The sequence below is a fragment of the Protomyctophum bolini genome, assembly GCF_963924005.1.
Source record: "Protomyctophum bolini genome assembly, chromosome: 7".
Taxonomy (NCBI): Eukaryota; Metazoa; Chordata; class Actinopteri; order Myctophiformes; family Myctophidae; genus Protomyctophum; species Protomyctophum bolini.
The window spans coordinates 11,394,506-11,409,621 of record NC_137868.1 but is presented as its reverse complement, the minus strand read 5'-3'; the positions used below and the strand labels follow the sequence as shown (position 1 = coordinate 11,409,621).

The 15,116-nt window shown below is 46.3% G+C and overlaps 1 protein-coding gene across 4 annotated transcripts in view; it reads right to left on the bottom strand.

The window, feature by feature from the left end:
- Positions 1-14,825, bottom strand: part of znrf2b (zinc and ring finger 2b) — a 90,185-nt gene extending 75,360 nt beyond the window's left edge. For all 4 annotated transcript variants that reach the window (XM_080769196.1, XM_080769194.1, XM_080769195.1 and 1 more), the window contains exon 1: positions 13,579-14,825. In XM_080769196.1, coding sequence (XP_080625322.1) covers positions 13,579-14,047 — 469 coding nt within the window. In that variant the 5' untranslated portion in view covers positions 14,048-14,825. The remainder of the gene's footprint in view (positions 1-13,578) is intronic.
- Positions 14,826-15,116: the final 291 nt, after the last annotated feature.

Sequence of the window (15,116 nt, the reverse complement as noted above, 5' to 3'; positions counted from 1 at the left end):
TGTAGTTGTAATTTGATTAGCAGTATACTGTGGTTACTTGGTTCCAAAAAGTGAAGACAAGTTTTCTTCAACGGTAAATCTGTGCCTGGTTTGCTGGGACTAGTTACAACATTACGTCATCCTTGAGAGAGTACATGGTGTGTATATGACGTAATGTTACAAGTTACAAGTTACAAGTTACAACATTACGTCATATACACACCATGTACTCTCTCAAGGATGACGTAATGTTGTAACTAGTCCCAGCAAACCAGGCACAGATTTACCGTTGAAGAAAACTTGTCTTCACTTCGAAGAGACCAAGCGAAACGATTACTTGCGCGCTCTGCTTGCGCAAGTAATGACTGGTCTAACCAATGACTATAGTCTAAACCAAAGACTGTCTAAACTAAGTACTATGAAGATCTAGGGGTGGGGTGATCAGGTGCGATCTATAGGCTAATTCGGGCCCTGTCCAGAGCCTCTGGAGCGGTCCCGTTGGGCACTGGCCTACTTGGAACGATGCAAGTTGGAAATGCATTTCCAAAAACATGTCTGTGTCCTTTTATACCCATACATGGACCCTGGGCAGGGGCCCTGTCCAGACCCTGGGCAGGGGCCCTGTCCAGAGCCCGGGCAGGGGCCCTGTCCAGAGCCCGGGCAGAAGCCAGGCACATCGGGCACTGCACTCCCTGTGGTGGTGTGGAACGCGTGTGTGTATTTTGAAGTTGGTGGGGAGAACGGTTCTCGAGTTAAGTGGATTACAACAGTACACACACAGAGACTTGGTGCATTTATAGATAGATTGTCTTGTTTACGAAGCCTAAAAGCCAAATAGAAATGTAATTTGTATTCATAATGATCCAATGTTCAATGACAGAAATGCAATTAAATCGTTAATCACAATGAGCTACAATTATTCACTCAGTCCAGTAAAATGTCATAATTGCGACAGCACCACAGTGCACGCACGCACACGCACACACACACACACACACACACACACACCACTATTTCGTAAATTGTTTGGAATAAAACAATATTCTTGTTCTTCCAGAACACAACTCGGTGCTCCACACGAAGGGCCACCGTGCTAATGCAGCTCACTGCGTCTCAATGTCCACTCCCGGACATGTCCTTTTTCATCCCCCACTACTCTGGGCTGCATTAGAATAAAGAACACAGACCCTGTGGTGTGTGTGTGTGTGTGTGTGTGTGTGTGTGTGTGTGTGTGTGTGTGTGTGTGTGTGTGTGTGTGTGTGTGTGTGTGTGTGTGTGTGTGTGTGTGTGTGTGTGTGTGGTGTGTGTGTGTGTGTGTGTGCCCACAAGATGTATGAGTGTGACTGTGAATGACAGGAAATGCACAACGGCTGCACAGCCTGTAGTAACACTTCCTTTGTCTTTCAGTTCCGTCTCTCTATACTCTCTATACTGCGCAACGTCTAGAATGTAGATCAAGCAGAACCATGGAGGTGAATTAACAGGAAACGCAACTTCGCAGATCAGGTGTTTTTGCCATTTTCGCCATTATGTAATCCTGAAAAGTAACAGTTTGGGGCATATGAGGTTTCCACCGGACAACAGGCCCTATCCAGGGTGCAGGTGTCACATTTAGCACAGACGCGCTATCCGCAAACACCACATCCACACTTCACCTCCTCTCCTTCCAAAGTCTTTTCCACAGCCTCCTCTAGCTGGAAATAAACAACGTGTGTGCATTACCAGGTTAATTTGTTGACCTGGCATACTATATGTGTATAGTCTCAATGTACGGATGAGTTTTTTTGAGTGGTGCAAGCACTCCTTAAGTAGCTATGTGTGTGCCTATCCCTGGCTGGCTGGCTGGGTCTGTCAGAGCACTGAAATTGCTCTGTCACTTGGTAGACAGTACAGTACAGTACAGTACAGTACAGTACAGTACAGTACAGTACAGGGACCCCCTGGGGACCCTCAAAAGGTAACTCTGACATTTCTCAACCGTTTCGGACGCGGGGCGGCTCGCAGGAAACCCTGGCCGGGGACCCCCACACGAAGTTTCACCAGTCACTTCACACAGTTGTGATTTTTCATATTATACCGTTCAGACTGATGATGATAGGTTTACCTATGATCCTAGATTATTATTTGATGTTTACCTTGCGTCTGCTAAATGCCTGAATTGAAATGCACAATGTTGTTTTGTGACTTGGCGAATTGGTATTCTCTGCCTGCCCACGGTATTAATGTACTATAAGCATGGTATTGTGACTTGGGGAATTGGTATTCTCTGCCTGGCCCACCGGTTTGCATGCTCTTTGAAGCTGTCAGAGGGTTCTGCTGACAGAGCAGAGCTCCTCCTGGAACACTCCCTGTTTTCTTCTGCAGTGGACGTGAGAGCTAAGGGTGAAGGTTTCAAATGGGCACAGCAATTAGGAAAGTACTGTAATAGATCTTCACAGTCATTATGGTCATCCAACAGACAGACAGAAAGTGTCCTATAGTGAACTGAACTCTAGCCTACATGACAGATCCCAACAGACCCACACACATGTAAGTGCTGAGTGACAGTTGAAAGAGCAGGTGCAACAGTTCCATTTACACAGCCATTATCGAGGCTGTCGTGTGGAAGCCATGCTAAAAACACATGTGGATGGAGAAAACCTGGCAGAACTAGAGGGGTCCGTAGGCAGACAAGCCATGTTTGATTTACAAGGTCATTTCTAGTTACTTTTTAAGTTTATATAGATGTGCATTGACACACACACACACACACACACACACACACACACACACACACACACACACACACACACACACACACACACACACACACACACACACACACACCTATCTATGTGTATCTGTGTTCACCTATCTATGCGTGTCTGTGTTCACCTATCTAGTATCTATGTGTGTCTGTGTTCACCTATCTATGTGTGTCTGTGTTCACCTATCTATGTGTGTCTGTGTTCACCTATCTATGTGTGTCTGTGTTCACCTATGTGTACGTTAATGAGCATGAGCATGAGTGTCACACAAAGTAGCAGATCTACAAGCTCAAATTGCAAGCTGTTGTGAGCTTGTAGATTGAGCTTGTAGATTGGCTATTGTACACATTTTAAAATATTACCAAAACAAATATATATAAATATATAAAAAAAAGGAACAATTTTGGACAGCGACATAAAAAAAGATTAAATGTGGAGCTAGATACAAGATCTGTGCCACACGACAACGGTGCACACAGACAGACAGGTTTGATCCAACGGTGCACACAGACAGACAGGTTTGATGCAACGGTGCACACAGACAGACAGGTTTGATCCAGTGCCACTGAAGCAAAATGCTGAACCTCAGGATGTGTGTGGACGTGTTTACAACACACTTGGCCGCCCCTAAAGCTCGTAAAGAAAAAGGAACACGTCGTCTTCTTTAAAGCCCACATTCTGTGCAGCCAGCCAGCCAGCCAGCCGGCCACTAGGGAGAGAGGGAGTGACGCCCCCCCGTCGGGGGCAATAAGACGCGCCGTCGCATTAACACCTCGTTGCCCATCAATACGTGTGCGACAGCTCAGATGTGCCGAGTCTGTTAGGCCTGCAGGCCTGTCAGGGCCTGCAGTGGCCAGCTGCTCACTGGTATAGCCTGCAAGCCAGAAAAACCTGCCAGTGCAAAGAAAATAACCCTCTAGTCTGGCCATGACAGGCTAGCTCACTGTGTGTGTGTGTGTGTGTGTGTGTGTGTGTGTGTGTGTGTGTGTGTGTGTGTGTGTGTGTGTGTGTGTGTGTGTGTGAGGAAGGAAGCGTAACAACTAAAGTCAAGTTAACAATTAGGCACCAATCTATGCTGACTCACGTTCAGATTAACAACCTGTGCCCTGACTGGGACACAAGGCAGCCCATTTTAGCTAATAAATCGCTCTGTGTGTGTGTGTGTGTGTGTGTGTGTGTGTGTGTGTGTGTGTCTCTATGCATTTATCTGTTTTCAGTAAATGCATGTGTGCGAGTGCATGTATGTGTGTGCGTGCGAGTGTGTACGTCCGTGTGTGTGCGCGCACAACTGTGCATGTCTGCTTGACAGTAAATGTGGGGGTTTTGATGGATCGCAGTGTCCACAGGTGCGGTTGGTGTCTGTGCATTGATCAGCTGTGTCAGTATGGTATTGATTAGCCGTCGCCATGGTACGAGTGAAAGGAGTCACGTGCTGATCTGGCACAGCGAAGCGTGCCGGGATGACGCAGGTCTGTAGGAGTCTCTACGGCATCCATCAACCTCCACATCTCGCTAAAAGCACACTCTGCCCGTAACTCACCTTCCTGGGACTTTTTCCAGAAACATCTATCTTCTCTAATGTTTTATTTGTTGTTGCATTTTCTTTATTTTATTTTTTACCTCCTCTCGTCCTCTTATTTTATGCAACTATCAATTTGTCTCACCCTCTGTCGGGTGGAAACATACAACCGATTAAACTTTAAAAGCAACAATACCAGTAAGACGCCCGAGGGCGTCGTTTACATGCTTCCGCCTAGGTGACAGCAGACTGCTGGGCGAGCACTGGCACATAAATTGGCATTCCCATATATGGGCTTAATATTGATGTTGTCGAAAATATCGATATATCGATAAATATGGATTCTGAAAAATAAAAACGGTTCAATATGACTTTTCCATGGTATCGATACTACTCCTCCCGTTGGTTGAGACATCTCTCAGTCAGCGCGCCGCTCACAGTACACTGTGTCGGTCTGTCACTCTGGTGTATTTTTCTTCCGCTGTGTTCTTAACTTCTTTAACGTTAGTTGAAATAGCAGATCTACAAGTTTAATAATCTACAATAATTTATCAATTGGTTGGAGTAACACTAGATCTGTTGCATCACCAGATCTGAAGGTACCAAACAGACTACTACTACTCCCCCCCCCCCCCCCCTCTCTCTCTCTCTCTCTCTCTGAAAAAAGCTGACACTCGTCTCAGCTTTTTTCAGCCAGAGGGGCAAAATTGGCCCCGATTGTGTGGACGGAGCCGCCCGTCACAAATTAATTCACAGCCCGGGCCAAGAGCACCATGAAGTGCCAGCTAGTGCACAGAAAGGACCATGAAAGTGAGAGAGAGTGAAGTGGAGCGGAGAGAGAGAGACTGAGACGGCCGGCTGTGTGCTACAGTTAATCTAACTAATTAATATAATGAATTATAATTAATAATCATTATATATATATATATATATATATATATATATATATATATCTCCCTTCTCGATTATTCAATTAATCAAATAATAAGAAAATAAAATATTTGATTGTTGCAGCTTTAAGTGTGTGCGTGTGCGTGTGCGTGTGTGTGTGTGCGCGCGCATGCGTACGCACGTGCGTCCTGCTGCAGTGTTTGCATTACATGCTGCAGCCACACCACAAATCAACAACAACACCTTACCCCCCCACCCCCCCCACCCTACCCGCCCCTCCACTTTGGCGACGTCAGCAAGTCGGGCACTTGACTCCTCCCAGAGTCACCCGGCTGCCGTCGGATGTTATGAGGAGAGACGGCGGACTTTGATCGGACATTCTGAGGGCATGGCGTGTGACTGTGACTCATAGACCTGGCTGCGACCACAACAAAAGTGTCCGGCGGGGTCAAAGAAGATAGCGCCGTTATTATAGGTAGATCATCTACCGCCAAACGCCATAGCGAGCTTCTGCTTGCATGCGTGTGTAAATCTCCCAGAGTGAAGCCACCCCCCTTTAGCCTATCAGCGCACGGATGCAACTCTATATTTATAGAATTATTCCAACGGGAGTAGAAACAGCCCCCGTGGGGGCCGTTGGTGGCCCCGGTTGGCACGGGCCCATGCAGGCATTGTGCCGGCTGTCCTTTCCTTGCCCATAACCCCACTCTGGGTTATGTCTCCCGGCCAAGAAGCTCACCGTGTCCCAGCCCGTGACATTTATATGAGCGTAACACTGATGGATTCAGTACATAATTAATATAGTATGCAGCAAAACCACAATTGATTTTCTAATCTGTTTACCTTTGGCTCTGTTCAGGAAGGAGAAGCCTGGCCGGGCATGATTTATAACCCTGTTTGTCCCATCGCTCCTATCCGCTCTCTCATCTAATCTATTCTCTCTATCTCTGCTGCTCTCCGTGGCGCTCCGTCTACAGTATGTCTGTCTCTATCTGTCTTCCATAGAGTACATGGGCGGGCGGGACATCCTGAAAGTTCATATAATGGCCTGTTGTGGTGCTGTCATTGGGCCCAAAAAAAACCCATAGAGGTCCATGTATTTGGGCCCAACTTCACCTAGACTGTATTACCTTAATAAACATGGTCATGAATACTTTCTGCTTCCAGTCATTAGTTTAAAGTCTCATTTCTCATGTCATAATATTCTTTTTGGAAAATTATGGTCCCATATAAAAAAAGAAATACCATAAAGTCGCGTATGTTCTGAGGGGCGTGTACCTGTGTACCGATTTGCAGGATTTCCTGGTGGCGCTAAAAAATGCATGTCAAAAGGTTTTCCTTGGCCTCTAGGGAGTGTGCATGCAGATATTCACACAGATGCAGGTGCACTGGTGCCAGTTATAGGTAAAAATGTGAAAATATGCCTCATGGTGGCGCTATAACAGGCCGTTGTGGAAGATTTGGGGCAGAGGTTCATCGTTGGCATCCATTGTGTGTGTGCGCAGTTTGGCATCGACCGGGCCAACGGGTGCCAGAGATTAGCTGTACACAGACGGACGGATGGACACACGGACGGACGGAGTGCAAAACACTCTTCCCTGCATGCCTTTGGCCTGATGGAGACAATAACCTCTTCCCAGAAGAACCCCCATTCCCCGACTTCCCCTTTTCTCTCCTCACCCAACCTTTCCACTGTTCAATTCTGCCATCACCACATCAATCACCTCCAGCCAACAGGAAGCGGAAACAAAAGTGAAAAGGCCATGTTGAGCAAGGTCTGTCTGTCTGTGTGTGTGTGTGTGTGTGTGTGTGTGTGTGTGTGTGTGTGTGTCCAGCGGAGGTGGAACCCACGCCAGGGGCTGAGGTCATACTGTTCAGGTCAGACAACCTTTCATAGTATAAACTGATGAATAATATGGCCTGTTTAAACCATACTAGTCATCAGCACCGATAATCAAAACAAAAAGCTTTGATCATCGCTGCCGCACAATCATTTTGTACATTTATGTGTTCAAAGCCAAAAAGCACAATTAAATAATCAGAATAATTTATATCATGACAAGATTAGATTTCATGATTGTGAGTTGTGACAATCATGTGAAAGCGACAGGAGCCCTAGTCACCCAATATGTTCCATTAAAGGCAATCAGAAAAAGGTAATCTTCTCTCAAACTGTAAATGAGGAAAGTTGTAGTGGGCACGCACACGCACATCAAGTGTATAGGTGGGAATCTCCAGTTATTTCACACGTTCCAGGCAACCCCAGAAGCATAGTTTTTAGTCTAGTTAAAGTTTAAAGTTAGTTTTAGTTATTTTAAAAATATACTGTATATATTTAAAGATTTTCACAATTTTTCACGATTTCTCAAGCTCATAGCACATCACAAAGTGGCGCTCTACGAGCTTCTATATGTGCTAGTCTGCAAAAAATAAGTCAATAATGGCCAATAATATATCAGGTGAGCACAGAGGAAACTGCAGGTGCGGTGGTCTCAAAACGTTTCGGTCCTGGGACCTTAGCACTGACGAAGGTTCCAGGACCGAAACGTCTGCTAATGTGAACTCACTATGAGCACAGAGCACTTCATCATGAGCATATAAAAACAAAATCAATTCTATTTTCTTAAGTCTCAGGGCTGTATTTTGCGTGTCTTAAGTACCAGGTCTTATTCCCTAACTTGAGTAAACTAACGACCTGGAGGCGTGATCAATGCTCTTTGGCCACTCAGAATAGCCAAATGGCATTGATCACGCCTCCAGGGTCAGTTTTTTTCTCAAGTTAGGGAATAAGACCTGGTACTTAAAAATACAGCCCTCAGTCTCTAAAATGTTCATGCAGCTAACGAGCCAGTTTTCGATATATATGGTATAACCCAGGCCGACATATCAGTTTGGCTCTAGTATTATGTATTTACCATGTCTCTGTGGACCCTGCTAGCTTATTGTTCGGGAAACAGGTAAAGTGCAGGCGATGTGCGATCACGCAGCAGGCCTGTGCACCTGTGCATGGCAGTGTGTATGTCTTTTCTGTGCACAGGTGTGACTCTGATAGAACCAGCTGACACACAACACCACCTGGCTGCCACACTTGAAGACTACTGTATATGTACAGTATACCCAGGTTGTCCCTGACAACAGATCTGGCCTTTTCATTACAGATTCTCTGCTCTGGAGCCAAACACAAAAGTACAAAGGTTTTGTTTTGGTGTTTCTTTTCCTATCTTCAATGAACTAGAACAAAAAAATACAAAATATATACCGGTACAGTATATATAGGCTATATATATATATGTCCGATCTGCAAGATCACATATTTTCAGTTCACTAAAATGGGTCGTCCTGACCAATAATTACACTAACCTAAAAGACAAAGAGGATGTACAGCATGTTGTCTGTTCCTCCTACACACAATAATCATGTTACCAGTAATCCACTTCCATTACTCAGAAAGGCAAACAGGTCAACTGAAAGGGAAAGTGTCACTTACTGTGCACCAACTTCTGTTTCTGCACATTCCTTTTTTTAAGACCTCTGTATGTCTGACACACACACACACACACACACACACACACACACACACACACACACACACACACACACACACAGTCACACACACACACACACACACGGTCGACTAGTGGATTTACTAGTCGACTAGTTGAATAGTCGACTTAATGCCCTAACACACACACACACACACAGTCACACACATGTCACTCACACACACAAACGGTAGCGTCGGCGCTGGTGCAATGGCCATGGAAGATAGGGCCCAGAGACAAATTAACATTGGCGATTTGACGGTGTACCCAAGTACGCCATGCAGCAAAATGCTGCATGTTTTCTAAAGAGCAGCAATTATTGATTATTGATTGTGTACTGTATAATCTGTCTGTGTGTGCGATTACATTAACACTGAGGATTTTACAGTGTATGTGAGTAATAATAGCCTAGCCTGCATGTACGTAGATCCATATGGTGGAGTGGGGGGAAGAAAAATGAAAGAGAAAAGGATTGGCTTTCGCCCTCCTTCAAGGACAATGCTGCTGTGCTATCAACTACAAACAGAACACACGCACGCATGCACAGCAGTGGATCGCAAACATTTCAGCTAAAAAAAGAAAATGAAACAGGGCTTACGTGTTTAATAAGCTGTTCCACTTTTTGCTGGGCACCCCATGGAACCCCCTCAAGGACCCCTGGGGGTTCCCCCGGACCACACATTGAGAACCAATGCACTAGCAGGTTTGTGTAGAAACTAGAAAGATCCAAAGTGATATGATTCTCTGGTTAGAATGTACCGGTATTCTGATAAATATAGAAAAGGCCTTTTGCAACACAATGAGCGAGCTTTGCTCTCTTAATCTGTGTGGTGGAAATCTTGATTCTTCATACATTTTCAATGGAAGCCAGCGACGTGAACATACAAAGACACCTGATGTTTGTAGCCGTTACAAAAGCTACAAAGCCACAAATAAATTGAGCTGGCTTAAAATATGTCGCTTTGCATGAAGCCATCATACAAAGAGACATATTTTGTATCTGCCAGTGTGAACTCGTGAGTAAAAGATGCTACACAGAGAGAGTTAAAATGTAACCCTGAATGTGGAAATATTAACCCTCTCTGGGTCCCTATTTAAAAAGGTTGAAATGAAGTTAACACTCAAGGGTATTTTACTGGTTAAAACAAATAGAGCTCGATCCTGCCTGCAATGCAAACACGAGTCCAATGCTACTGAACTGTAAGTGAACTTGGTACATGTTACCTTTCATGGCATGTTGGGTTGTCAAACACGCCTGCAGATGTGTAAGGACCTATACTGATGTTTAACTTGGGATTGCCTAAATAACGTGTGTTTACGTGTGTGTGTGTGTGTGTGTGTGTGTGTGTGTGTGTGTGTGTGTGTGTGTGTGTGTGTGTGTGTGTGTGTGTGTGTGTGTGTGTGTGTGCGTGTGTGTGTGTGTGTGTGTGTGCGTGCGTGCGTGTGTGAGATGTGTTCATATGGCACACCACAGTCACACGTCACGTTAGCCCCGGGGAACATTTTTATCACGTTTCCGTTCTGCTGTCGCGTCTCTGCCCCCCCCCCCCCCCCCCCCCGTCTCTGGCATCCACCCCCCCCCACCCGTCTACGTTCCCAGCATGACGTGTGCTTAACGTGACACGGCGCAGGCAGAAGGCGTAGGCAGGCAGCAGGGCCTGTCAACACATGCAATGCACAGGGAAATTCCACATGAGCCGCGATGGGCGGCAAAGTAACAACCGCCACTCCGCTTTCTGCACAGATGCTCCCGAAACTGCTGTCCTGTGGCGAAAGTAAAGTACCACGCTCAATCAATCAATGTATACACGATCAACCGTTGTTGTGGGCAAGGATTGCGATGCCAGCTTTCAGGGTCCGATTGCAATCCCAATTTTGGAGAGGGCTAGATCTCCCCTCGACTCTGGCTGTGTTCAAATGGAACCAAATGGACTTGTTTGGTTCCATTTGTACACAGTCAGAGTTTGCACACAGATTAATTAAGGGTCAATTTAAAAAAGGAGAGAGTCCATGGAATCCACTTTGAGAACCACATATGTCAAAACGTGCAACATTTTCTACTAAACCATTTAGAAATCAATTTGGGGGTTGTTGACGTGAAAATGTTTGCGAACCACTGATGTACATGCAAGGTTAACCCATTCTGACCGGGCACCCATTTTGGTGTTAGCATCATGTTATGCTTTAGCTATTGAAAAATAGCAGATCTACAAGCTCGTAGCGCGCCACCGAGTGGCGCGCTACGAGCTTGTAGGTCTGCTATTTTAGAAAAATCGAAGAGCGACTGACATTTTTAGAATCTGATCTCAGGTCAGAATGGGTTAATCAGACAAGTGTGTGTCCAGTGGAAACCTCGTATGAATCTGATCTCAGGTCAGAATGGGTTAAAGGAGGTCAAATCCTTATGGTTTAATCAGATAGTGAGCCTCCATCTGATGGCAGAGGAAAGTTGGAAACCATGCAAGAGCACCAATTTGCTCATCAGGAGCAGTTAGGGGCTCAGTGTCTTTCTCAAAGAGAACCACACTTCAGAAATAAAACCAAACTAACGGGCAACTATGAATATTAAGCTATGTTACGGGGAAAACTAGCCTTAAGTCACTTATAATAAGCAGAACAAGCAGAATAAGCAGCAACAATGCAAACCAGCGCTGGAGGCTGCTTCTTTTTGTTTCGTCGGCCGACTGGTTTGTGCCGATTAGAAAATGCTAGTCTGTTGCAATCTGACAGTTTTAAGTAGTCTTTGACTAGTCTGCACAAGTTTGTTTGGTCTGGGCCCTGGGGGGGCACATATAAGGATCGAACCAGGGAACCTTACGATTCCCAAGAAGCTCTACCTCCTCCTGAACCATTTCCACCCTGAGTGACTGAGCCTGCCGCCGAATGAGGTGACAACAAGTTCAAGCAGTCAGTCATAACAATCTAATTGCAGGCACACATGTGGTGCTGTGTGTGATGCTGCTCAGACAGGCCGTCACGGCGGTGAGGTCTTAAGCCCTAACCACACCAAAGGGTCACCATGCAACTCCTTGGGTCCAAACGGGTGCAAGGAGTTAACGCTAAAACAGTCTCGACCCTTTGGTGTGGTTTGGGCCATTGAATTCCATGCGTTGAATCACTAGGGTCAACGCGGGTCAACGTGCAACAAGACATATCACACCGCAGGGACAACACTAAAACCGCCTTGACCCTTTGGTGTGGTTTTGGTGTGGTTTGGGCTTTAACGGCGGCAGACTGACTCTTGTGTTAGTGGCGTTAACTGGAGTAACCTTGTTCAGGTTTATGGCTCTCACATCAAAGCCCACCTCGTCTGTATGCAGTACAGAATTACCCAGAGGCTTTCATGGAGGAACACGGAGACAGTACCGTTCAGGGGGAGAGGAATCTGTTTGCCAATAATTCCTCAGGTGCAGTCTTATCTTGTGCCACTCTCGTTCTGTACATTTTAAGTCTCCATCTTGCTCTTCTTTAAATCGCTCTCTCTCCCTCATGTTCAATTCTATGATGAAATGTCCCTAAACTAATCCGTCAGTATCAGCAGATGCAAGTCTGTATATTGTGCGGGGGGAAACTGCAATCTTTTAAGTGTATTCACAAATAGACGAATGAAGGAATGTCACTCAAGTTTTTTACAGCTGTAACTTTCATGTTCGAACCGAGGTCTCCCACGCAAGTGCTGACATTTTTACCAGCTGAGCAAATAAAGTCTGCCTGCTTGCACAGGGGGAGACATTTAATTTTGACCTTCAGGCAAGTATACCACTTGTCAAACAGTCGTGTTGAACAAGGCAGACACAGGAGCTAAATAGTGGTTTAGCAGGGAGACCAATACAACCACCCAGATAGTATAAGTTATATTGTATTAACATACTATACCATATAGATTGGACAAAGTAACATTGTAATCACTCACACACACACACACACACACACACACACACACACACACACACAAGGGGACATAGAGCAAAGTTAGATCCAGGCTCCAGCCCTGCCTGGCTGCAGTTACTGACAACAGTCAAATGTAGGCTAGAGGGTCACACCTTTTCTGACACACAAACCATATGACACACATACTGTGTGTCAGACTGAAGCAAAGCCCCTGGCTGTACAGAGTGTAACTGAATATCCACATGTCTAGCAGCGCTAGAACGATACGGTGTAATCAATTTGTGCTTCCAAACGACTTCAATGCTCTGCTATAGTCATGAAGGCAGAATTGTAATAAAAATAATGAACCTAATCTGTATCGCACCTTTCATGACATCAAATGCAGCCCCAAAGTGCTTTACATAAAAAATGACACAATATTAAACAAGGTTAAAAACAATAAGATGAAAAACATGATCATTGCAGTGTGAGAGTGCATTATGTTTAGGTAAACCAGGTGGTGGACTGATCTATGAGACAGATTCTCTCCAGAATAGGGATGTTCAAGAGGTTGAAACATTAGATGGAGATGTTGGAGGTTTGAGTTTCACCTCAGCCAACCCTACCACACTTTAAATCAGTGGTTCTCAAAGCGGGGTCTGGTGACCCCCAGGTGGTCCTCTGGCTAGGACACTGTGGTTCCCAAATACTGGCTCGGGAGCCAAGGTTGGGTTGTGGACCAAATTTCTATGGATCCTTTTAATTTTTTGTTTGCTACATTTTGTTTTTAATTAGGCGGCAGGCCTAATACTATTTCAAAACGTTTTAAAAAACGTAGATCTGCTATTTTCACTGCATGGTTTGGGTCCCGGGGAGACATCAAATGTCTCTTTTGGGTCACAGGCTAAAAGGTTTGGGAACCATTGCTCTCTGACAAGTGACAACCTTCGTTTGACAACCACTGTTTTAGAAATCTAGTCCACATACCAGCTAAAATGGCAATATTAAATGTGTCGTGGTCTCTTCTTACCTCCAAACAGGTGAGGCGAGAGGTGTGCTGGTAAAGACCCTATCAACAACCTGGGACCCCCGTGCGACCGGTCCCTCTCCCCCGACGACTCCTCCGGGGTGCTGCTGCCGGAGCCCTGGTGCGAACCGTAGGCTCCCCCTCCGCTGTTGGGGATGTTGATGCCGGACTGGGGTCTCGTCGTGCCCCCCGCGGTGCCCATGCCTGCGGAGCCGACAGCGACGGTCCTTGTCCCCCTGGAACCACCTACACCACCACCGGCCCCCGACGACGACGTGGTCCCGGGGGAACCCCCCGCGTGGTGGTGGTGTTGGTGGTGCGCGTGGTGGTGGTGGTGGTGATGGTGGTACCTCATCGCCACGGCCGCCGTCCTGCTGTTGCCGTTGCTGGACGTGCTCGAGGGCAGGTCCGAGCCCGAGTAGGCTCTGGTCCGGCCGTTGGACGCGGCGGGGCTGCTCTGCTTCGCCCCCATGTTCCGTTACCTTACCCTTACCACCACCAGTCTGCTCCGCTCCGACTCCGTGCCAACAGCCCGCAGCCTCCACAGATTGACTTTTTAATTATTAAAGGGCTTCAAGCGGCGCCCTGGGGGACGCGTGTGCCAGATTTGTACGCAGCCAATATAAAACGTACTGCACGTCTCCGACTCCGAGTTCGGCGTTCTGAAAAGGCTAAAACAAATAGCAAAAAATAGATACCGGTACCTAAAAGTGTATTCCGTGTCGCAAAAAAACGCCGTCGAGATTGGGGACACTGACATGAGAATTAAAAGTTTTTAAATTGTTTAATAAACAGCACGTCTCTCGTGGCAAACGGCCAAAGGCAACGTCCCACCGAAAGTAAATAACGAAATGACACGTGCGTAAAAGAAGAAGGGGGGGGGGGAAGAAAAGAAACAACTTTAAAAGCGAAGCCTTCCGTTCACGACTGTGCTGCTACTCCATTATCTTCATCCAGTTCCTGCTCCTCTGCAGTTATTATTATTATTACATCTCCCCTCGTCCCGTTCGCTCGCTGTTTGCACTTAAAATGCTTCGGCTGGTGGTGTTTTCTTCTTTTTAATAATGCCTCCTCCTCCGCCATGCCTCCTCTGTTTTATAATGTCAAACGGAGAAAGGGAAGAGGAGCAGACACGCTCCTCTGCACGGGCCGAGAGGCTGGCTGGCTGGCTGGCCTGGCACACATAAAAACTGTTGGATAATGAAAGTCGAAGCAGGAGGAGAGACACTGACACGATAATGAGAGAGAGCCGAGCGGACGGCAGCTCTCTCTGCGCGTACCGTAAAGTGCGTGTACGAGCGCGCGCGCGCACACACGAGCTGTGCGTTGCCTTGTGAGCGTGGGGGGCGTGTCCTTCTGGCTTTATGCGTCGACAGGTGACGTCAACGGCAGCAGGGAGAGAGAAAGAGAGAGAGAGAGAGAGTCAGAGAGAGAAATAAAATAAACAACAAAATAAACAAAATAAACAACAGCAACATGATACACTTTGAGCCCACTCGATTTTTAGTTAACGACTAATTGCCAATTAATTGGCATTACAA